We start from the raw sequence: 23,354 nt of genomic DNA on the forward strand, positions 1-23,354 counted from the left end.
AGCAGAAATAATTTTCTAATAATCTGCATTTAGTCAGAGACTTTTCCTTTTCAGCTTATAGTCACTGTTAATGCATATTAAATTCTAAACCAAACAGTATGTGAGAGTCTGATCATTGAATGTTGTTTAAATAAAAATAAACTAAAATAGAATTGCAATGCTTCCAAAGAAAGGGATAAGGGATGACTCAGACTGAAGAGTTAACCACAATGCATGCAAAAGTGAATTGCCTAATTCTTCAGAGTGGCAGCTGGATTTCAATGTCAGGAAAGGCAGCAGGATGTCTAATTCATCAGGAGAAAATAACCAAAACATCCATTCTGTTGCTCCAGGATTAGAGAAATTACTAGGAGTTCTAATTGCTTCACCTTACATTGCAGTTCTCTACTGAAGTCTCTATAATAGAGAATTTAGTCCCCCCAAAGCTAGGTGTCAACAATGTGAATTAACCAACAAACTGTGTGGAAAGGTGGTTCTTCACATGTTCCTAAAGCACCTACATGTAATTTGTCTTTCAAAGATCTCAGCGATTACAGTCCCAGAAATGTATTTTACAGGGCTATTGCCTACAATAGAAAGTCCCTAGTATATCACCCTTAAAGATTTCTATTCCATGCTCACACTACTGCATTCATAAACTACTATTGGGTAGTTTACGCAATTATGAAAGCTAATATGCATTACTATTTATGTGTTGGGGCTTCTGGTAGGCCTGTAGATTCGGAGGGGAGTTTACTTTCATGAAAAATGAACAGACAAGCTTATAATGAGGAAAGAGAATCCCTCTCGCCTCTCGGAAGCCAAAGGGCATCAGAGATCTTGACTACAACTATGCTACAATTAGCTGTAGCAACCCCTCCTCATTTTACTTAAGAACTTGGCAGTCAACATCTCCCTTTCCCTGATCCCAGCTTCAAAAAGAAGCAAAGCACCTTCACATCAAATTGTGCCTGTATCCACTTACCACCTCCCAAGACATACAGAATCAAAAATCATCAGATCTATGTATCCTGTTATCTGACTATCACTTTTCAAACTCATATGTCTGTTCTGTCCTAGAATCTAGGGACATAAATTAAAAAAAAAAAAAAAAAGACATTTGTCCTGCCCTTGAGTTTACCTTTGCAGAAAAATGTTAACCAATGAGAAATATCTGCAAATAGGATTCAGATTGAAACCACTTATTGAATGAAGTTTCAGATTAGATGTATGGTCTGCTATGTCTACTTGCCTCCCCAACTCTGCTCTGCCAACCAAACTCCTTAGTAAGACGGAATCACACTGCTAAAATAAATACAGACTCAAAGACTTATCTGTTATTCACTTTGATCTGTTGGGCTGCTATAAAACAGGTACAGCCACATGATTCCAAGAGTATAAAGACAAAGAATTCAGATACAATATTGTCAAATGTCAGTGATCTACAATGTACTGAATTTTTGAAAATACCTACAAGGACCCTTTGACAAAAATCCTCATTAAAAAAGGAACATTTTATGCATACAAAATTTTTTTAATTAATTTATTTATTTGTTTTTATTTTTGGCTGTGTTGGGTCTTTGTCACTGCACGCAGGCTTTCTCTAGTTGCAGCGAGAGGGGGGCCACTCCGTGCTGCTGTGCGTGGGCTTCTCACTGCTGTGGCCTCTCCCGTCGTGGAGCACAGGCTCCAGGCACGTGGGCCCCAGCAGTTGCGGCACGCGTGCTCAGTAGCTGTGGCTCGCGGGCGCTCTACAGCACAGGCTCAGTAGTTGTGGCGCACGGGGCCCAGCTGCTCCACGGCATGTGGTATCCCCCCGAACCAGGGCCCGAACCCACGTCCCCCTCATTGGCAGGCAGACTCCCAACCACTGCACCACCAGGGAAGCCTGCGTACAATTTTTTAAAATTTAGGCAAGCAACTAGAAATTAAAAAGAGAAAAAAACATCAGAGACAAAATCTCCAGATCTTAAATGTCTATTTGATGGACACTTTGATTTCCACATTCTCTGCATTCCCTTGAGCCCTCACCAACTTCAACTAATCCTCTAGAAACCTGTCCTTTCCTTTCCATTGCCACCATTGGCAATGGTCTTACCATTGCCTTAGGTCTGGCCCTCATTGGTTTTTACTTGGAATATCCCAGTGACTTCTTGTTTGGGTTCTCTGCACACCGTTTTATGCGAAGGATGGTCATGTAAATAATTTCAGTTCCATACTTTATGACAGATATATGGACATAGAACTTTTTGAGAACACATTCTTAGGCGAGACAATAATCCTGTGTTATGATCTGAGAAACACTAGGATTTCCTGTTCTTAAATAATTGTGGTATGAAAGTACAAAGACAACTATTCTTCCTCTAACATTTATAGGGTCTATTTCATTAAGACTTGGTCTTAACCCTTTAATAAATTAATCTTCTTACTAGTTCTACATTTATATATGAGAAAACTGAAGCACAAAGAGATTAAGCAACTTGCCTATGAACACACAGCCAGTAACTGTAAGGGCCAGAACTCAAACTCAAAATTCCGGCACCAGAGACCATGCTGTTGACCATCATGACTCCTACCCCTACCCCTTCGCCGCATGCATACCGAGTGCTTGGGCCACTGTCCAGCACATAAGAGAGGATCTGAAAAATCCTCTGAAACACTACTGAAAAAATTAAACTGGATGGGGAAATGTGCTCAGATTCTAAAGATAAAACCATGTAAACAGGTCCAAATAATCAACAGAGGACAGAGCATGGTGGTGACAGAGAACAGTCTCCGGTCAAGATGTCTTTCTCCATTTCAGGTTCCTACTTTCAACAAGAAGGCATTTGTCACCATCATCAAAAAATCTACAAACAATAAATGCTGGAGACGGTGTGGAGAAAAGGGAACCCTCTTGCACTGTTGGTGGGAATGTAAATTGATACAGCCACTATGGAGAACAGTATGGAGGTTCCTTAAAAAACTAAAAACAGAACTACCAGGTGACCCAGCAATCCCACTACTGGGCATATACCCTGAGAAAAACATAATTCAAAAAGAGTCATGTACCAAAATGTTCACTGCAGCTCTATTTACAATAGCCAGGACATGGAAGCAACCTAAGTGTCCATCGACAGATGAATGGATAAAGAAGATGTGGCACATATATACAATGGAATATTACTCAGCCATAAAAAGAAATGAAATTGAGTTATTTGTAGTGAGGTGGATGGACCTAGAGTCTGTCATACAGAATGAAGTAAGTCAGAAAGAGAAAAACAAATACCGTATGCTAACACATATGTATGGAATCTAAAAAAAAAAAAAAAAAAAAAAAAAAACAATGGTTCTGAAGAACCTAGGGGCAGGACAGGAATAAAGACACAGACCTACTACAGAATGGACTTGAGGACACCGGTTGCGGGGGGAGGGGGGAGGGTAAGCTGGGACGAAGTGAGAGAGTGGCATGGACTTATCTATACCAGCAAATGTAAAATAGATAGCTAGTGGGAAGCAGCCGCATAGCACAGGGAGATCAACTGGGTGCTTTGTGACCACCTAGAGGGGTGGGATAGGGAGGGTGGGAGGGAGACACAAGAGGGAGGAGATATGGGGATATATGTATATGTATAGCTGATTCACTTTGTTATAAAGCAGAAACTTAACACACCATTGTAAAGCAATTATACTCCAATAAAGATGTTAAAAAAAAAAAAGAAGGCATTTGTCAAATGCAAACCTGACCATGTCATTACCCCATCTCACTGCTGGGAACTTGGAAATGGTAGTGGGAAACCCCACTGCAGTGTTTTGCAAACTTTTACAGGAAATATCTCTCCCTAATGGCTGGCTGATGAAAGCAACCACACTCTTAAGGCCCACGGCCCAAAGAGCAGCCACAACTCGAGTTCTGACTGTGTGACTCACCCTTAATACTCTGGCAAGTTTGACATTTATTCTACAAATGTATCTATCTCTGTTTGTTACAATATAAAAACAATGTTTATAACTACTTATAACTGCAACTCTAGGAGGAAAACGAAAAACAGAAAACTTCATTCCTACCATGATTTCTAGCACCACCTACCTGTATGCGCATTCTTTCTGGGTACCCCGTAATGCAGCTTCATATACAGGACAGGGCTGTGGACCTAATCCGAGCTACTTGGCATGATACCTAAATCCCTTCCCAAACTAACCCCTGACTCACCAGCCCACTTTCCCACCTCTCCAGCCAACACAATTATTCGCAACCATATCAACAGTCAAATTTCAACCTGTGTTCCACCTCGTGGACTTTAATAATTAGGACCTTGTGGACTTTGAGAAGACATATCCACCCTTCCAAACCCTACTTAGGTGTGATCTTATTGAAGTCGTTCCTTGACTCTCCTCCTCCGAGTGTGTGGATACTTAGTAACACTCCCCTAGTTTATCCCTCTTCTTGCACTTGTTTCCCCGTGGCTGCTTCCCATACTAGACTGTGCTGTCCCTGGGGGCTGGCTCTTGCTCAACTAAGCAGAGCCCTGCCATACAGGTAAACTTCTGGTCTATAGGAAGCGGGGCTCACAATAGGTAACCGAATCCTTCAGGACAAGGCAAAAGAGCTGACTACGAAATTGAAATTAAACACAAATTAAAAGGTCTGAGCACATCTCCAGTCTCATTCTCTTTCCCAAAAGAACTCCAGGTTCCGGTGCAGAGGACGCCAAGCCTTGGCACCCAAGAGAGAGGGGGGTGGGCGAAGGCGTCACTTACCAACTGGTGGAAGGCGAATGTCTGTTCTCCAGCGTTTTGGTCCAGGGCTTGTACCAGCTGATCTGCTCCGCGGCTTTGCCCCAGAACCTCTCGGGGTCGGCCACCGAGGCCGCGAAGTGGGTCTTGTACTCGCAGCCGCCCGAGGACAGCGCCCGGCAGCCCCGGCCCCCGAGAGCGCCCCGTGGGCCGGGGGCCACGTACGCCCTGCGGGCCGGGCCGGCTCCCCGGGCGGGAGAGGACGCGGGCAGGGACCCCCCGAGTCCCCCGGCGCCGGTGACTTTGCGACACTGCAGCCAAGATGGCTTCATCGCTGCCGGCGGCGCCCTCCTGCAGGCTGCGCTGCCCGCGGTCCCGAGCCCACTCCTCGGGCGACCCCTGGGGCGCTCGCGACTTCCTGGGCCCCGAGGGGAACAGGCGGGAGGCGGGGGCAAATTCCGAGGTGTGCCCAGAGCCCGGGAGTTTGGAAGTCACACTGGAGTCGCCGGCAAAAACCGACCTGGAGCGGCGCGGGAAGCCACAGGCTGCAGCGGGGGCGGGGAGGGGGGGGCTCACAGCGTCCCCGCGCGGGGCGAGAGCGGCGCCGCGCGGAACCCGACGCCTCCGCGCGTCTCCAGCTCCGCGACTTCGCCTGAAAAACCGCCCTCAGGCTGCAGAGCGGCCTCCCTTCTCCGACGCACAGGTACCCCTAAGGTGAGGCCGACGGACCCAACTCATTGTTTTCTAACAAGCTGTGCGCAGCTTCTCGGGGTTGGTCTCTGGAGAGCGAGCCGGTGGAGCGGCCGCGCCTCGGCCCGCAGCGGGAATCCGCCAAGCTGGGCTCTGCGGCCCAGCCCCTGAAGTGTCGAGTTTTCTTTCTTTCTCTTTAAAACAAAGCTCCATCCTCGGCTATTTAAAAAAACAAGTGGCACCTGGGCAAGGGCTGCTCCAGGATTTCCCGACAGCTGAGAGAGGAGGAGGGGAGGAGGGAGGTTGCCCGACCGAGTTGGGAAGTGCTTTGGGGGTGACTGGCGCTGGGGAAGGTTACGCCGTTGGAATGGGGATTCCCTTACCGACTGGACTCCCCGCAGGATCTAGGCAGAAAGCAGAGTGACTTGTTGCTTTTCCTCCCTGCCCATTTGCCTCTTTGGCGTTTCTTTGCCCTTTTTTTTGGATGAGACCCCACGCCCCCCCCCCCAAAATTTAAGCCCAAAGGAAGAACAAAGTCAAGATGAATCAAAAGAGAAAAAGAGGAAGCTGAGGAAAATTAAAAGAGAAAGGCGGTATAGAGTACCGTCTGGGTTTAACATTCTTCAGATTCCTTCACTGGTTTTTCTACCCGTTAGTGAATTTCAGATGCGATCTCGTTTGCCTTTTGTTACGCCAAACATATTCTGTTTGGTGTGACGGTGTTTGCAGTTTTAAATGTTAAAAAGTGTATTCCCAAATCTGAAGTGAGAAATAATGAATGCCCCGACCCTAGGAAGATTGTAAACAGATTTTTTTTTCTGCAGGAAAAGAATAATGTGAAGATAAAGGTTAAACAGAATAGAGATAAATCTAATGCAAAACAAAGAACATTTCTTTAAATAATCACCTCAGCTATTCCCTTTCAACTAAGAAGGCACTAGACTTTTCCCTAACACCTGCAGCTACTCTCTACCAAAGGCCTCACAGCAAATGATTTCCAATAGCAAAAGGGACTTGTCACTATTTGAATGCAGAGGGAGTTAGGAAGCCAGATAACCTCCTGTCCTTCTCCTTTCCTCTGCCCAGCCGTCTAATGCTGCTGTCTGGTCTACAAGATTCTCTGACCCCACATCATCCCCTATTGTATTACAATGATGTCCCTCTTAGTCGTTTGCTTAACAAGATATGTGAGCCCCTGCACTGTGTAAGTTGTGACTTGTTGGGGGGGATATGAAGGAAGCAAGCAGATCTCTACTGGCTCTTACTGTGTATCCACATTGTGCTGGCGCTTTCGAATATGTTAGCTCCTGTATTTCCCAAGTACTAAGAAGCGGGAAGTATAATCCCAGTGTTTACCACCTTGAGGCTGTGTGATGGATATCCTGGCACACCAGTAATTCAAGGTGCACAGGTTCCTCAGGCTAGTCCTGCCACCCACCCCAGCATACTATACGAAGACCGTTTTCCTTCTGTGCCCCGACTTGAAAAAGGTGGAGAATCTGACTCCAGAGTCCATAATTTTCACACCAGGATGATTATTAAAAAGAGGAAAGATTTTAGACTTCCAATAAAATATGACAAGGTGAATACCCACATCCATTCCTCTTCTTCTAGAAACCTCACTGAAAAAGAAAGTACAGTGGTGGTGGCGGTGGTAGTGATGATAAACACCCACAAGAACAGAGAGAACCAGAGAGGACAAGAAAACAAGTGAGAGAATGGAAAGAAAATGAATTCATGGTATGTGACTGGGGTGGAGGTAAGGGGAGGTGAATGGAGAAAATGGATTTCCTCATCACACACCTGAAATGCCTCAGGATTTGGAGGCCCTGGGTTCCCCTGGAGGTTCAGAATGAAGGTTAAGGGCTTAAAAACAAAAGGACTAATTAAAAGATCGTGTGAGATGAAATTAGACCCCCCCCCCCACTGCTGGGTGGAACCATTTTCTCTGGACCCTGCAGTATGTTGTCGTGTTTTAAGTAATTTTACGAAACAGATTGTGAATGTAAGTTCCATTTCAAGCCAAGGGAAGAGCGTACAGTACAGCACAGGAGGAGTGTAGTGGAGAGGCAGAACAGGAGTGGGCAGTAAGACTAGAAACTTGAGCCAGATAGAGAGCTGCAAAATAGCGTCAAATGCAGGCCAGGACCTGAGTTTGAGACCCATTTCACCTTTGACACTAAAAACCTGTTGACTGTTGCTAAGCATGTGAAAAGCTTAAAATCATTAGCCGTTGAGACTCGGTTTGAATCCTAGTACTGCCCTAATTAGGTGGGAAAACTAGGAAAATGAGCTAATTTCCCTACACTGTAATTTCAGTATCTGTATTTTGAGGCTGATAATCCTTACCTCACAGGATTGTTGCAAGATTTAAATATGTGTAAATTGCTTAGCACCAAGGCAGTAGCAAATGAAGGTAATTTAAAGCCTGTGAACAAACAGCCACTCCAAAAAATCAATCCCCAAACCTCCAGCTTCATTAACACCCTTAAAATTTTACAGTTAGAAATTTTTGCAAGAAATTATTTTGATTGAAACATGCATGTACATTCCATACTGCTTCAAAAAATAAAATTAGATTTTTGACTGATTTGGGGACAAGGTAGTTGCAATCTTTTCAGTGTTCAAGCCCTCTAAAATTCCAGCTTTTTATAAGTACAATATTTATTTCATTGTATGGCAATAAATGGTATATTTAATATGCTATTCAGGATGACGTTTTAAAGAAATCTTAAAGATTGATTGATCAGATTATCTGAGAGAAACTTTCTAGTAAATGGAAAAAGCATAATAATGAAGGAAAGAGTGAAGAGAATCAAAAAGTGTGAAAGACTGCTCAAGAAGGAATGAGTGGAAGGGAGGAAATTGGAGTTGGAATACTTAATGCCTAAGAAAAAGTTGCTGAAAATTAGAAGAGCAGAGTGGAATTAGAATTAAAAGAGAAAAAATATACAGGAATCCTACAACTTAATTTTTCCTAGGGTTACAATTTCTGCCTAGGATCAGTCATTCTTGGTACAGGCTAACTTTTTTTAGCAGAGAGAGTAAAAAAGATTAAAGAGTACACAATTTAAAAGTAAGTGTAGACTACCCTGGTCATGTATTCTGCTGGCCACACAATTCAAATTTTTGCATAAATTTGTTAAGAGTTAAATGTCTAACTTTGGGTAGATATTAGAACTACTAAGATTTTTACTTATGACAAAAGCAGAAATGTTATATATTGAATTTCCTGGATATTATGAAAACTTGGCAAGTACACATGGAATCATTTGCAAAAATTACTTTATCTCTGCAACAGGTACATGCTGAGCTGAAATTTGAGCCTGCAGAAACACTGCAGATTTATTCTGATTTAGCAAAGAATTTCTGGAAAATATGCTGATTTTCATGGCTTAGTAAATATTTTTAAAACTTCTAAAGTGAAATGACTCATAGTAATGTAATTATAGACTCCTATTTTGAAACATTCTTCTTTTTGCCCACATAGTAATTGCAATAAAGGCAAGGAGAAAAAGGCGGATGAAAGAATTGTATTAAAACAAATAACATTCCAGTGGATGGGAAGAACTCTACAAATTCAGTTCATTCTAGCAACCAAATATAAGGTATGGGATTCATCCACCAGCCTTATTTTTATTTCTTAAAAAAATCCTAAAATTTAGTGTTAATTAGTAAAAGGTAATAAAAATGTAGTTGTTTTTATTTGAGAAAAACTGGAAAAGGAACGACCTAGGCAAATATTTCCAATCATTTTTTTCAAGTTCTTAGGGGTTTTTTTTTTCATTTTTTTGTTTGTTTTTGTTTTTATCTGTATAGCAATTTACAGTTGAGGGGGGGAAATCTCATCAATGCAGTTGTGATGGAAAATCCAGTAAAAATGGCTAATATTTTAATCAGATCACCAAAATTCTTGAGAGATCATTTTAATTCTTCTTCACAGATAATTCCTAAGAAAGTATTCTGTTTCTGTTTTATATTCTTAAACCAAAGCCGCTGCTTGTTACTCAATTTTTTGTAATAATACTTTAAATATATAAGAAATGATCTCATTTTCAGGGAACAAATGATGAAAAGGAAAAATATCCTTTATAATAAAATTGTTCATAAAGTGTAGTTGATTACCTGACATTACTTTGGGTTACCAATGAGTGTGTGTGTGTGTGTGTGTGTGTGTGTGTGTTAGGAAGATATAAAATTAAACTAGAAAATGAAAAACAAGTCCAGTTAACCAAAACAAGAGCTGCTCTTATTTAAGCAGGAAGTGGGTAATCATTTGGGGGTTTTGAAGACAACACAAGTCTTTCAAATGAAGCTATTTTAAAATTGAAGAAAATATGAAGACAAAGAAATTGCTTACTTTAAGTAGATCATGAAAATAGATATCTCATTTACATGCATAAGAAAATTATAAAGTATTTGGACACTTTTTCCAACCATCATTCTGAATGATGAGACTTTAGATGACTCTTGTGATACTTTTCTGTTTTACCTGTTAATACAAATCCCTACCTGTTTTTAGAATTGAACACCTGAATATTTAGAGCTCTAGAGTGTGTTCAGAATTCCCAGTGGGGATATTTTGTGTATAAAAAGGATTTCAGTGAACTTCTCTTTGTTATTTGCTTACACTTGATTTTTTTTTGCTTAATCCAGATACTCTTATAACTTGGTGTGAATATAAAGTTTGCCTCTTTATATCTGTATACTTATAACTGTATGTGGATATAGAGTTTCTTTATAACATTATATTGCTTCTTCCCACTGAAACTTTTATTAGCCTAGTATAAACCAACTTATCAGTTTTGAAAGAGTAAGAAAACTGTTATTGGTATTTTTATTTTTTATCATTTTTTTGGTAACATTGTTTTATACCTACGAACTTCAAGTAATATTGCTGGGAATTTCCTCCTTTCATCTCTGCTGTGACAACCCCAGGAGACAGTACAAAGATTTAGGTTTTTTGATAGATGACTGCACTTGCAAAACTAAAAATGTATGTGTGTGTGAAATGACTAATTTCTGCTTTCTTCTCCTTTGACGTTTCTAAAGTCCATTCCTTCGTCATTCTTTCAGCGAGCTAATCTAGTAACTTGCTAGCCCAACTCCCTTTCTGCAGGTTCAACTATCTCCTATCACTCAATTAATTCACAAGGGTTTACTGAGTGCCTCTCCCTCCCCATGCTCAGCAGGATTCTAGGAACACAAAGAATTGTTTATAAATGACTAAGCGGTACTACTAAATCCATCTCTGTTCCTAAGTAGCTCACAGTCTAGTCAGGAAGAAAACACGTCAGCAAGTGCCGTATAGTTTGTTAGGCCCTTTAGAGGCAGATGAAAAAGCAATAGTGGAGGACCCAAAAATGGAATGGAAGACCTTAGGATTAAGGCAAAAGTAATCATTCTAAAACATAAATCAATTGTATCACCATCTTGCCTAAAATCTGTCAGTGGCTTCCCACCTGCCTATGGTGAGAAGTCCAAAGCCCAAAGTCTTTAACATAGACCTGCCGGTTTCACTTGGGATCTATTCTGCTCCCCTAGAGGGCATTTGGAAATGAGTAGTGTACTATTATCTATTGCTGTCTAATAAATTATTCCCTAACTGAGCAGCTTAAAACAACAGATATTTATTATCTCATATGAGCGTCTCTGGATCTGGAATCAGGATGAGTTAGTTAGCTGAGTGGTTCTGGCTCTAATCAAGTGGTAGCCAGGTGGTCTGTTGGTCAGAACTATGATCATGTCAATGGGCAGGGGTATCGAGTTCATGCTCACTTACATGGCTGTTGGCAGGAAGCTTCAGTTCAAGGGGCTGTTCAGAGGACATGGCAGCTGGCTTTCCCCTGAGCAAGATGAGTGATTGAGTGATGGATTGATTAAGTGATGTGATATGTGTGTGTGTGTGTGTGTGTGTGTGTGTGTGTGAGAGAGAGAGAGAGAGAGAGAGACCAAGACAGACTCCACAATCTTTTATAACCCAATCTCATCTCAGAAGGGCAATTTATCACTTCTCCTTTATGCTATTGGTCACACAGACAAACTTTGGTACAATGTGGGAGGAGACTATACAAGGGTATGAATAGGAAGAGTCTGGATGATTGGGGACCATCTTGGAGGCTGGCTGCCAAAAGTAAGAATACTTTTGGTTTGTCGTAGTGACTGGAGTTGACTTATTAACATGGGCAAAGACCAAGGATATTAAAATCTTGTACAGGAAAGAATTATAGCCCCTTACCAAACTGCCAACAGGGTTGCCAAATAGTTCTTCTACACTTTGTATATACTGCCTTTTCCTGTATGCACACACCTGGCTCTATTCATACCTGGCTTCTCACAGGTCCTATAAAATCCTAGTCCTTCAGCTTCCACAGATCTTCCTTCTGGCTGCAGTGCCTTCTTCACCTTGGCAACGCTTCCAACTCTCTCTTTAGGATTTAGTACAAATCTCTTCATCTCCTGGATGCATTCCCTGATCACATTAAGCAGATGAGCCCTTGCTTTTCTCTGCCCTATTCATATATTTGTTATAGCATGCACTGCTGTAATTACCTTTACCAACCCTTCTCCCCTGGAAGACTGTGAGCCCCTGCAGGAATATGTATTATAATGTTAGTTTAGCCTCAGTGTCCCCATACCTTACACAGTTCCCACACACAGCAAACACTTCTTAACACAAGTTAGTCGAATGAATGACCAAATTAGTGGCATGTTGTCTGTGTTTGTGTATGTGTGTGTACAAGGATTGTGCCACTTAAGAGAGAATTGCAGAATGTAAAAGCTTGAGAACAACTGATCTGCTCTGTTTCAATCCAGACTCTGCTTTGTTCCATTTGTTTCCCATTAAAGTACAAATTTGCCTTCACATCCCATAATCTATTTTTTAAATAAACGTTTTATATCTTTGCCAAAAGGATAACCAAAAGTTGTATTTTCATAGATCATGTCTATAAATTGTAGGGGGCACTACCTGGTTAATACACTTATTTTTCAGAAAATGTTTAAGAGTTTAAGATCCTCTCTAAATCAAGAAAGAATAATCCTGCTTCAGTGCATTTAATGATGTTTAACTGTTGGACTCAAAGAGTTAATACAAATTCTAAATGTGCTATGTTACAGCCAATAGAATTTATTAAAATGAATCTGCAGTAATAGGACAAAAGGTTACTATCCTAAAAGAGTTATTACAAGCATTATATGAGCTAAGTTATGGGCAAGAGCAATCTAAAGCTATGAAGACTGAAGCTTACTATTCCAAAAGAGCTAATGCAATATCCAAATGCATTTACCTAAGGAGTAGTTTATTAACTGAAGCACCTATGCTATTTAGGAATAATTCGGGAGCCTCTTAGGGCTTGGAGTTTTGCTCCTGGAGCTGGATTCCAGAATTGTCCAGTTTCATGAATTTCTATTTATGAAAGATTCGGCCTCCCAGTCATGATTGTGCCTTGACAGACTTCTGCCAAACCTTCCAGATGTTGAGTGACTTCCTGGACCTTCACCTGCTCCAAAACTCCTCTGTTATTCTGCTTGGGGACATGACTAGTTCAATGTATGCTCATTTGTTCAGGTAGCCCTTTCAACAAAGAGCTATTGAATATCAACTATGTGTCAGGCGTACATGGATACAGAGGCCAAGAAGACAGACGCTTTTTGTTAGATCGCATGATGTATATGTTCTAGTAGTCAGATATAGAAAATAACAACTTAGCACACTATAACACAACATATAACTATATTTGAGATAAGGATGTGGGCTATGATAAAAATAAAACAAAGTAAAGGGCAAGTGAGCAAATTCCCTTAGGAGGCGATATTTAAACTAAGACCTGATCTATAGAAAGGAACTGCCAATGTGAGTATCTGGGGGAAGAGAACTTTAGAGAGAGGGACAGACGGAACACTTTCAAGGTCTCTGTGGATGGAACAAGCTTGATGTGTATGGGAGTTAGAAAGTTAACAGGTGATGTTGGAGCATGTTAAAAGGTTGAGAGTTGCTGTATTAGAGACAGGAAGAGCTAGCTCATGAAGGACCTTATAGACTACAGAAAGGAATTTAGATTTTACTCTAAATGCAGTAGAGAGCTATTGGATGGATTTCAAAAACAGAAGTGTATCTGATTTATGCTTATAAAGTTTTGGGGTTTTGAGCTTCCTATTCTGGTCCTTACCATAACCATTAGCTCCTGAATCTGACATCTGTAACAAAAGGCCTTCAAAGAGTGGCTTTGGGTTTGCTAATGACACACTGTCTCTTTTTTCTACGATGTTTATATGTCATGGAACTTTAATACTGAATCCCACCTTGACTCAAGTTCGGGAAGCCCTTTCTCCTAGATTCTGTATTCCAGTTTTACCTGTCGTGTAGACAGGCACTTAATTCTTCTATCATTCTTAGCCTTTGCTAATTCTCTTGTCAGGTCCATATTAGAGAGCTATAAGGAAATTTCACCCTCTCCCCTTGCAAACAACCAACAAACAAACAAACAAGAACAAAACCTAAACAACCAAACAAACAAAACCCCCCAAACGTCAACATCTCAAACCCCATTCTGGACTTCATAAGACTCAAGAAAAGTTGAGTGCATTAGCGCCCCCCCAAAAAAATACAATTTTAATACTGCCAAATAGTGCCAAATACCCCTTATTCATTCACTGTCATAACTGATAGTAATTTTCCAAATTGGAGTACACTCAATGGCTATTCTAGACCCAGAACATCCAGTCTGCTTAATAAAGTTCTTAACCTACTAACCGTAGAAAGAAGATCAGTCATTTTAAAGATATTCCTCACCCCTTTCCTCAAAAACATTCTCCTTGACGTCATCAAGACCATGCTTTTCCCATGTATGTTCTCTGTGATGGGAAAACATTAAAAACAAACAAGAGTCACCTGGTATAAACAAGTACAGAAGAGGCAGAAGCTCAGTTAAGTAGACACCTCCTTTGTAATTTATAATTTGTCTTCCTGGGACCAGATGCTTTAGGAAGTGAACTAAATATTTTGTCTTTGAACAACACTGTTTTGAATGACACTTAGACCACAATCAATATTTGAATTAAAAATGTAACTTTAAAAAAACACACAATTTCCTTAAACATGAACATTTATTCTTTTCAGGATTAGATAAGCAATAATAGAAAAGTGACTGACTTTTGCCCTGTGTACTCCTTTGTTACTTACCTCATGCGCAATGCCCATTGATTTTGACAATGCTGCATGTAGTAGCACTCTATAAGACTCTATAGAAGGAAAATAAATTTGAATCTCAACACTGTAAATGCATTGTGGTAATTAAAAAGACCAAACTATTATAATTAAATTGTAATTAAGGTATGTAACAATATTCTTAAATTTCTGTGAAAGACAAAATAACTACGTAGAGCAAAGCAAAGACTTTTACTATAAAAACTAAATTAAATCTATCCTAGGGATTTAGTTATGTTGTATATAACTGAATGGTAATCAGATTTTTTTGTGATTGTTATGATAACCCCAAAGTTGACTTGTTTCTCCACAAATAGTATTAGAAAATAACATTTAAGTGATTTATTGCAATATACATTTAAATCAATTCAAAATAAATAATCCTGTGAATGTTTAACTGAACTGCTGCAATTTTACTTTTGGTAATTTGATCAAGGTTTTTGTGCAAGATCTAGATCTAAGAGATTTGGGGTTTGTAGGCAGTATTCTTCCTCTGTCTCTCAAAACTACACTTAATCAGCTTAGGTTAGAAAGATAACAATCAGAAAGCTTCCCAAGGAAAAAACACAACCCACTTCAAATTTCTCTTTGGAAATGGAACGTAGGTTAAAAAAATTTTTTTAAATAACAGTAATACCATTGGCATGCAATCAAAACAGATTTATTAAGAACAAAAGAGCATAACTATTTTAACTCTACTTTAAACTGATCTGTAACCTCCCCTCTTATTAAGAAAAAGAACCAAGATGTCTAACCATACGGTAGAGGCAAATTAACAAAATTTGAGGTGTACACTTTGAAAATACATCAGGTCAAAATACAAGTGGAAACATTGATAATGAACATGTGTAGCTAACATTTATCCAAGAGGAGAGAGAAATGGAGAAACTTAAGAACATTTAAAAACTATGATTTTTTTCCACTCACTAGAATAACCTTTGATGTAGGCCAAACAAGTTGTAAATCCCAGTTCAACAAAAACAAATGAGTAAATATAATAGGGAGAACCAGGGAGAAATTGTTATATCAGGCTCCTGAATCAGACAGTCCTTGCTTTCAGTCCTTGCTCTATCACTTATTAGCTGTGTGATTTGGAGCAAGTCTCTTATTCTAAGACTCAGTTTCCTCGTGTGTAAAATGGGAATAATGCTGGTGAGCTTAAGTGAGATAATGCATATGAAGCACTTGGTGCAGTGCCTAATTCATAATTGGTACTAAACAAATGGTTATTTCCATTCATTCATTCAACATGTATTTATTAGGCATCAGGTATATGCCAATCATTCCGTTGGCTAATTGGAATATAACAGGAGCAAGATTCTGTTGTCATCAAATTTATAGTTTAGTTAAGGAAAGAAAATTAAATAATCAATTACAAGAAAAGTGCTGTGGGAGTATGGGAGTACATGATCATTCTTGAAAAAAGTGGGGGAAGGAGGTAAGCCAGAGAAGGCTGCTTGAAGGACATTATTTTTAAGTGTGGAAATGCAGTAATAGACAGGGGTTGAGCAAGAAACAAGGTACAAGAGTGTTCCAAGCAGAGGAAAAAGCTTATGAAAATGGCTATAATTTTTTCAGAGGTTCAGATAGACATATGCTTTTCTCATCTTCATCTCTGGCCATGCTGTAACCTCTGTCTGGAGCACACTTGAGCCTCTTTGTATTCTCCCTGCCCCATCTCACCTCACCCAGACACAGTGGTTACTAACGGTCAAGTGAAGACATGGCCAGGACTTGTAAGGTCGTCTTAGTGCTTTTTAAGCCACATAAAATAATATGGAACTTATCTTCAGGGTCACAGGAAATTGGAGGCTTTTAAGTACATGTACATGAGTGTGTGTGGGTGTGGGTGTGGGTGTCAGACAGTGTTGTTTCCTGGAGGGTTATAATCCCCATTGCATTTTACTAGGGCAGCATCAAGTTACCTTGGAGAAAGGAGAAATGGATCTTCCTGGGCTGCCGAGAAAAGAGACCCATAGATGGAATAGTCCAGAAACATCAAGTAATAGCATTAATTTAAGTTTCAGATAGCCCCATGGTCAATGTGCAAACAGTATCTGCCTTGATACTAGACTTTTTTTTTTTACAATCACAGATAATTTATTATTCAACAAAAACTGAGGCATAAGGACTCAAGTAAAGAAATTAACAGAAAATATTTTACAAGGCACCTTGAAATACTAGACTATTTGATATATACATCACAAAGGAAAACTGTACCCAGCAGAATATAAATGTTTAAATGTGCAGAATGTATAGTCCAAAATACTTAGTAATGGCAGCGATGACAACAGAAGCATGACTGTACACTGAGAAAACTCACAGAAGACTTTATGCCAAATTATGACCCAAAAAATGGACCATTGAGGTCAGAGACAGAAGAGAAACTGGGGAATAATTTGATTTGCCTAGTGTACTCCAGATAAACTCCAAATTCTTCAACCTAACTTACAAGGCCCTCCATGACCTATCCTCTCTTTACCTCCCCTTCCTCATCTCTTACCAGATCTCCAAGTTGCTTTATGACTGGTTCTCACTCTCCTCTGCTAATACACATTGTTTTATTTTGCTAGACCATTCTTTTCTTTTTTCCTAGTATAATTCCTCCTCAGCCTGAAGATCTCCCCTTGTACATTGCCTCTTCCAGGAAGCCTTTTCTAAGTATAGTAGGTGCCTCTGTTTCCACTGTCTTAGCACTTACCACAATCCACTCTCTGCCACAGTAATCTCTAACTTCTGAGGGTAAGGATTAGGCTTATCTTGGTATCCTTGATATCTAGCATGGTAATGTTACATGGTAGATATTTAATAAGTGTTTTCTGGAGACTGTATCTGATTGACCAATTGACTTAAAGAGTGAGTGAATGAATAAGGGAAAAAAGACACACACACAGTCCCTCCCATCAGGAAGCTTGCACAAGCCTCTTAAATAGCCTCATCCACCAGAGGGCAGACAGCAGAAGCAAGAACAACTACAGTCCTGCAGCCTGTGGAACGAAAAGCACATTCACAGAAAGATAGACAAAATGAAAAGGCAGAGGACTATGTACCAGATGAAGGAACAAGATACGACCCCAGAAAAACAATTAAATGAAGTGGAGATAGGCAAACTTCCAGAAAAAGAATTCAGAATAATGATAGTGAAGATGATCCAGGACCTCGGAAAAACAATGGAGGCAAAGATCGAGAAGATGCAAGAAATGTTTAACAAAAACCTATAAGAATTAAAAAACAAACACCTAGAAGAATTAGAGAACTAACAAACAGAGATGAACAATACAATAACTGAAATGAAAAATACACTACAAGGAATCTACAGAAGAATAACTGAAACAGAAAATGGATAAGTGACCTGGAAGACAGAATGATGGAATTCACTGCTGTGGAAAGAATAAAGAAAAAAGAATGAAAAGAAATGAAGACAGCCTAAGAGACCTCTGGGACAACATTAAATGCACCAACGTTTGCATAATAGGGGTCCCAGAGGAGAAGAGAGAGAGAAAGGACCCAAGAAAATATTTGAAGAGATTATAGTCAAAAACTTCCCTAACATGGGAAAGGAAGTAGCCACCCATGTCCAGGAAGCGCAGAGAGTGCCAGGCACGATAAACCCAAGGAGAAACATGCTGAGGCACATAGTAATCAAATTGACAAAAATTAAAAACAAAGAAAAATTATTAAAAGGAACAAGGGAAAAACGACAAATAACATACAAGGGAACTCCCATAAGGTTAACAGCTGATTTCTCTGCAGAAACTCTACAAGTCAGAAGGGAGTAGCACGATATATTTAAAGTGATGAAAGGGATGAACCTACAACCAAGATTACTCTACCCAGAAACGATCTCATTCAGATTCGACAGATAAATCAAGAGCTTTACAAACAAGCAAAAGCTAAGAGAATTCAGCACCACCAAACCAACTCTATAGCAAATGCTAAAGGAACGTCTCTAAGTGGGCAACACAAGAGAAGAAAAAGACCTATAAAAACAAACCCAAAACAATTAAGAAAATGGTCATAGGAGCATACATATCAATAACTACCTTAAATGTAAATAGATTAAATGCTTCAACCAAAAGACACAGGCTTGCTGAATGGATACAAAAACAAGACCCGTACATATGCTGTCTACAGGAGACCCACTTCAGACCTAGGGACACATACAGACTGAAAGTGAGGGGATGGAAAAAGATATTCCATGCAAATGGAAATCAAAAGAAAGCTGGAGTAGCAATTCTCATATCAGACAAAATAGACTTTAAAATAATGTTACAAGAGACAAAGAAGGACACTACATAATGATCAAGGGATCAATCCAAGAAGAATTTATAACAATTGTAAATATTTATGCACCCAACCTAGGAGCACCTCAATACATAAGGCAAATGCTAACAGCCATAAAAGGGTAAATTGACAGTAACAAAATCATAGTAGGGGACTTTAACACCCCACTTTCACCAATGGACAGATCATCCAAAATGAAAATAAATAAATAAACACAAACTTTAAATGATACAGTAAACAAGATGGACTTAATTGATATTTACAGGACATTCCATCCCAAAACAGCAGATTACACTTTCTTCTCAAGTGCTCATGGAACATTCTCCAGGATAGATCATATCTTGGGTCACAAATCAAGCCTTGGTAAATTTAAGAAAATTGAAATCGTATCAAGTATCTTTTCCGACCACAACGCTGTGAGACTATATATCAATTACAGGAAAATATCTGTAGAAAATACAAACACAAGGAGGCTACTAAATACACTACTAAATAACCAAGACATCACTGAATAAATCAAAGAGGAAATCAAAAAATACCTAGAAACAAATGACAATGAAAACACGATGACCCAAAACCTATGGATGCAGCAAAAGCAGTTCTAAGAGGGAAGTTTATAGCAATACAATCCTACCTCAAGAAACAAGAAACATCTCAAATAAACAACCTAACCTTACACCTAAAGCAATTAGAGAAAAAAGAACAAAAAACCCCCAAAGTTAGCAGAAGGAAAGAAATCATAAAGATCAGATCAGAAATAAATGAAAAACAAATGAAGAAAATGATAGCAAAAATCAATAAAACTAAAAGCTGGTTCTCTGAGGAGATAGTTAAAATTGATAAACCATTAGCCAGACTCATCAAGAAAAAAAGGGAGAAGATTCAGATCAGTAGAATTAGAAATGAAACAGGAGAAGTAACAACTGACACTGCAGAAATACAAAGGATCATGAGAGATAACTACAAACAACTATATGCCAATAAAATGAACAACCTGGAAGAAATGGACAAATACTTTAAAAAGCACCACCGGGCTTCCCTGGTGGCGCAGTGGTTGAGAATCTGCCTGCCAATGCAGGGGACACGGGTTCGAGCCCTGGTCTGGGAAGATCCCACATGCCGCGGAGCAACTGGGCCCGTGAGCCACAACTACTGAGCCTGCGCGTCTGGAGCCTGTGCTCCGCAACAAGAGAGGCCGCGACAGTGAGAGGCCCGCGCACCGCGATGAAGAGTGGCCCCCCACTTGCCACAACTAGAGAAAGCCCTCCCACAGAAACGAAGACCCAACACAGCCAAAAATAAATAAATAAATAAATTTTAAAAAAAGAAGAGCTAGGAAGGGGAGGTGGTAGTGGAAATTTAATTAAAAAAAAAAAAAAAGCACCACCATCCGAGACTGAACCAGGAAGAAATAGAAAATATAAACAGATCACACACAAGCACTAAAATTGAGAGTGTGATTAAAAATCTTCCAACAAACAAAAGCCCAGGACCAGATGACTTCACAGGCAAATTCTATCAAACATTTAGAGAAGAGCTAACACCTATCCTTCTCAAACTCTTCCAAAGTATAGCAGAGGGAGGAACACTCCCAAACTCATTCTATGATGCCACCATCACCCTGATACCAAAACCAGACAAAGATGCCACAAAAAAAGAAAACTACAGACAAATATCACTGATGAGCATAGATGCAAAAATCCTCAACATAATACTAGCAAACAGAATCCAACAGTACATTAAAAGGATCATACACCATGATCTAGTGGGGTTTATCCCAGGAATGCAAGGATTCTTCAATAAATATGCAAATCAATCAATGTGATATACCATATTAACAAACTGAAGGAGAAAAACCATATGATCATCTCAGTAGATGCACAAAAAACTTTTGACAAAGTTCAACACCCATTTATGATAAAAACCCTCTGAAAAGTAGGCATAGAGGGAAGTTACCTCAACATAATAAAGGCCATATATGACAAAACCACAGCAAACATCGTTCTCAATGGTGAAAAACTGAAACCATTTCCACTAAGATCAAGAACCAGACAAGGGTGCCCACTCTCACCACTATTATTCAACGTAGTTTTGGAAGTTTTAGCCACAGCAATCAGAGAAGAAAAAGAAATAAAAGGAATCCAAACCAGAAAAGAAGAAGTAAAACTGTCACTCTTTGCAGATGACACAATACTATACATAGAGAATCCTAAAGATGCTACCAGAATACTAGAACTAATCAATGAAATTGGTAAAGTAGCAGGATACAAAATTAATTCACAGAAATCTCTTGCATTCCTATACACTAATGATGAAAAATATGAAAGAGAAATTAAGGAAACACTCCCATTTACAATGGCAAAAAAAAGAATAAAATACTTACGAATAAACCTACCTAAGGAGACAGAACACCTGTATGGAGAACACTATAAGACACTAATGAAAGAAATTAAAAGTGATACAAACAGATGGAAGATATACCATGTTCTTGGATTGGAAGAATCAACATTATGAAAATGACTATACTACCCACAGCAATCTACAGATTCAGTGCAATCCCTATCAAACTACCAATGGCATTTTTCACAGAACTAGAGCAAAAAATTTCACAATTTATACAGAAACACAAAAGACCCCGAATAGCCAATGCAATCCTGAAAAAGAAAAACAGAGCTGGAGGAATCAGGCTCCCTGACTTCAGACTATGCTACAAAGCTACAGTAATCAGGACAGTATGGTACTGGCACAAAAACAGAAATATATATCAATGGAACAGAATACAAAGCCCAGAGGTAAACCCACATACATATAGTCACCTTATCTTTGATAAAGGAGGCAAGAATATACAATGGAGAAAACACTGCCTCTTCAATAAATGGTGCTGGGAAAACTGGACAGCTACATGTAAAAGAATGAAATTAGAACACTCCCTAACACCATACACAAAAATAAACTCAAAATGGATTAAACACCTAAATGTAAGGCCAGACACTATAAAACTCTTAGAGGAAAACATAGGCAGAACACTCCATGGCATAAATCACAGCAAGATCCTTTTTGACCCACTACCTAGAGAAATGGAAAAAAAACCAAAAATAAACAAAATGGGACGTAATGAAAGTTAAAAGCTTTTGCACAGCAGAGGAAACCATAAACAAGACAAAAAGACAACCCTCAGAATGAGAGAAAATATTTGCAAATGAAGCATATGACAAAGGATTAGTCCTCAAAATTTACAAGCAGCTGATGCAGCTCAATATCAAAAAAACATACAACCCAATTCAAAAATGGGCAGAAGACCTAAATAGACATTTCTCCAAAGAAGATATACAGATTGCCAACAAACACACGAAAGGATGCTCAACATACTAATCATTAGAGAAATGCAAAAGAAAACTACAATGAGGTATCACCTCACACCAGTCAGAATGGCCACCATCAAAAAATCTACAAAGAATAAATACTGGAGAGTGTGTGGAGAAAAGGGAACCCTCTTGCACTGTTGGTGGAAATGTAAATTGACACAACCACTATGGAGAACAGTATGAAGATTCCTTAAAAAACTAAAAATAGAACTACCATACGACCCAGCAATCCCACTACTGGGCATATACCCTGAGAAAACCATAATTCAAAAAGAGTCATGTACCACAATGTTCATTGCGGCTCTATTTACAATAGCCAGGATGTGGAAGCAATCTAAATGTCCATCAACAGATGAATGGATAAAGATGTGGCACATACATACAATGGAATATTACTCAGCCATAAAAAGAAACGAAATTGAGTTATTTGTAGTGAGGTGGGTGGACCTAGAGTCTCTTATACAGAATGAAGTAAGTCGGAAAGAGAAAAACAAATACTATATGCTAACAGGTATATATGGAATCTAAAAATTAATTAATTAATTAATTTAATTTAATTTAATGATTCTGAAGAACCTGTGGTCAGGACAGGAATAAAAATGCAGAAATAGAGAATAAGCTTGAGGACATGGGGAGGGGGAAGGGTAAGCTGGGACGAAGTAAGAGAGTGGCATGGATATATATTCACTACCAAATGTAAAATAGATAACTAGTGGGAAGCAGCCACATAGCACAGGGAGATCAGCTCTGTGCTTTGTGACCACCTAGAGGGGTGGGATAGGGAGGGTGACAAGGAGACACAAGAGGGAGGAGATATGGGAATATACGTATATGTATAGCTGATTCACTTTGTTATAAAGCAGAAACTAACACACAATTGTAAAGCAATTATACTCCAATAAAGATGTTTAAAAAATTTTCTAGATTAAAAAAAAAAAGATGTGGCACATATATACAGTGGAATATTACTCAGCCATAAAAAGAAAGGAAATTGAGTTATTTGTAGTGAGGCGAATGGACCTAGAGACTGTCATACAGAGTGAAGTAAGTCAGAAACAGAAAAACAAATACCGTATGCTAACACATATATAAGGAATTTAAAAAAGAAAAGA

General features: G+C 39.4%; 2 protein-coding genes across 11 annotated transcripts in view; one reads left to right on the top strand and one right to left on the bottom strand.

Moving 5' to 3' along the window:
* ACSS3 (acyl-CoA synthetase short chain family member 3) overlaps nt 1-5,606 on the bottom strand; it is a 157,169-nt gene extending 151,563 nt beyond the window's left edge. Inside the window, exon 1 of one of the 3 annotated variants that reach the window (XM_061204879.1) lies at nt 4,720-5,606. In XM_061204879.1, coding sequence (XP_061060862.1) covers nt 4,720-5,027 — 308 coding nt within the window. In that variant the 5' untranslated portion in view covers nt 5,028-5,606. The remainder of the gene's footprint in view (nt 1-4,719) is intronic. The other 2 variants (XM_061204877.1, XM_061204878.1) reach the window with 2 other exon arrangements.
* LIN7A (lin-7 homolog A, crumbs cell polarity complex component) overlaps nt 5,177-23,354 on the top strand; it is a 393,426-nt gene continuing 375,248 nt past the window's right edge. For 6 of the 8 annotated variants that reach the window (XR_009702499.1, XM_061204882.1, XM_061204880.1 and 3 more), the window contains exons 1-3: nt 5,177-5,409; nt 7,000-7,125; nt 8,876-8,993. The gene's annotated coding sequence lies outside the window, so the exon portion shown is untranslated. The remainder of the gene's footprint in view (nt 5,410-6,999; nt 7,126-8,875; nt 8,994-23,354) is intronic. The other 2 variants (XM_061204881.1, XM_061204885.1) reach the window with 2 other exon arrangements.

The sequence above is a fragment of the Eubalaena glacialis genome, chromosome 11 (assembly GCF_028564815.1).
Source record: "Eubalaena glacialis isolate mEubGla1 chromosome 11, mEubGla1.1.hap2.+ XY, whole genome shotgun sequence".
NCBI classification, from domain to species: Eukaryota; Metazoa; Chordata; class Mammalia; order Artiodactyla; family Balaenidae; genus Eubalaena; species Eubalaena glacialis.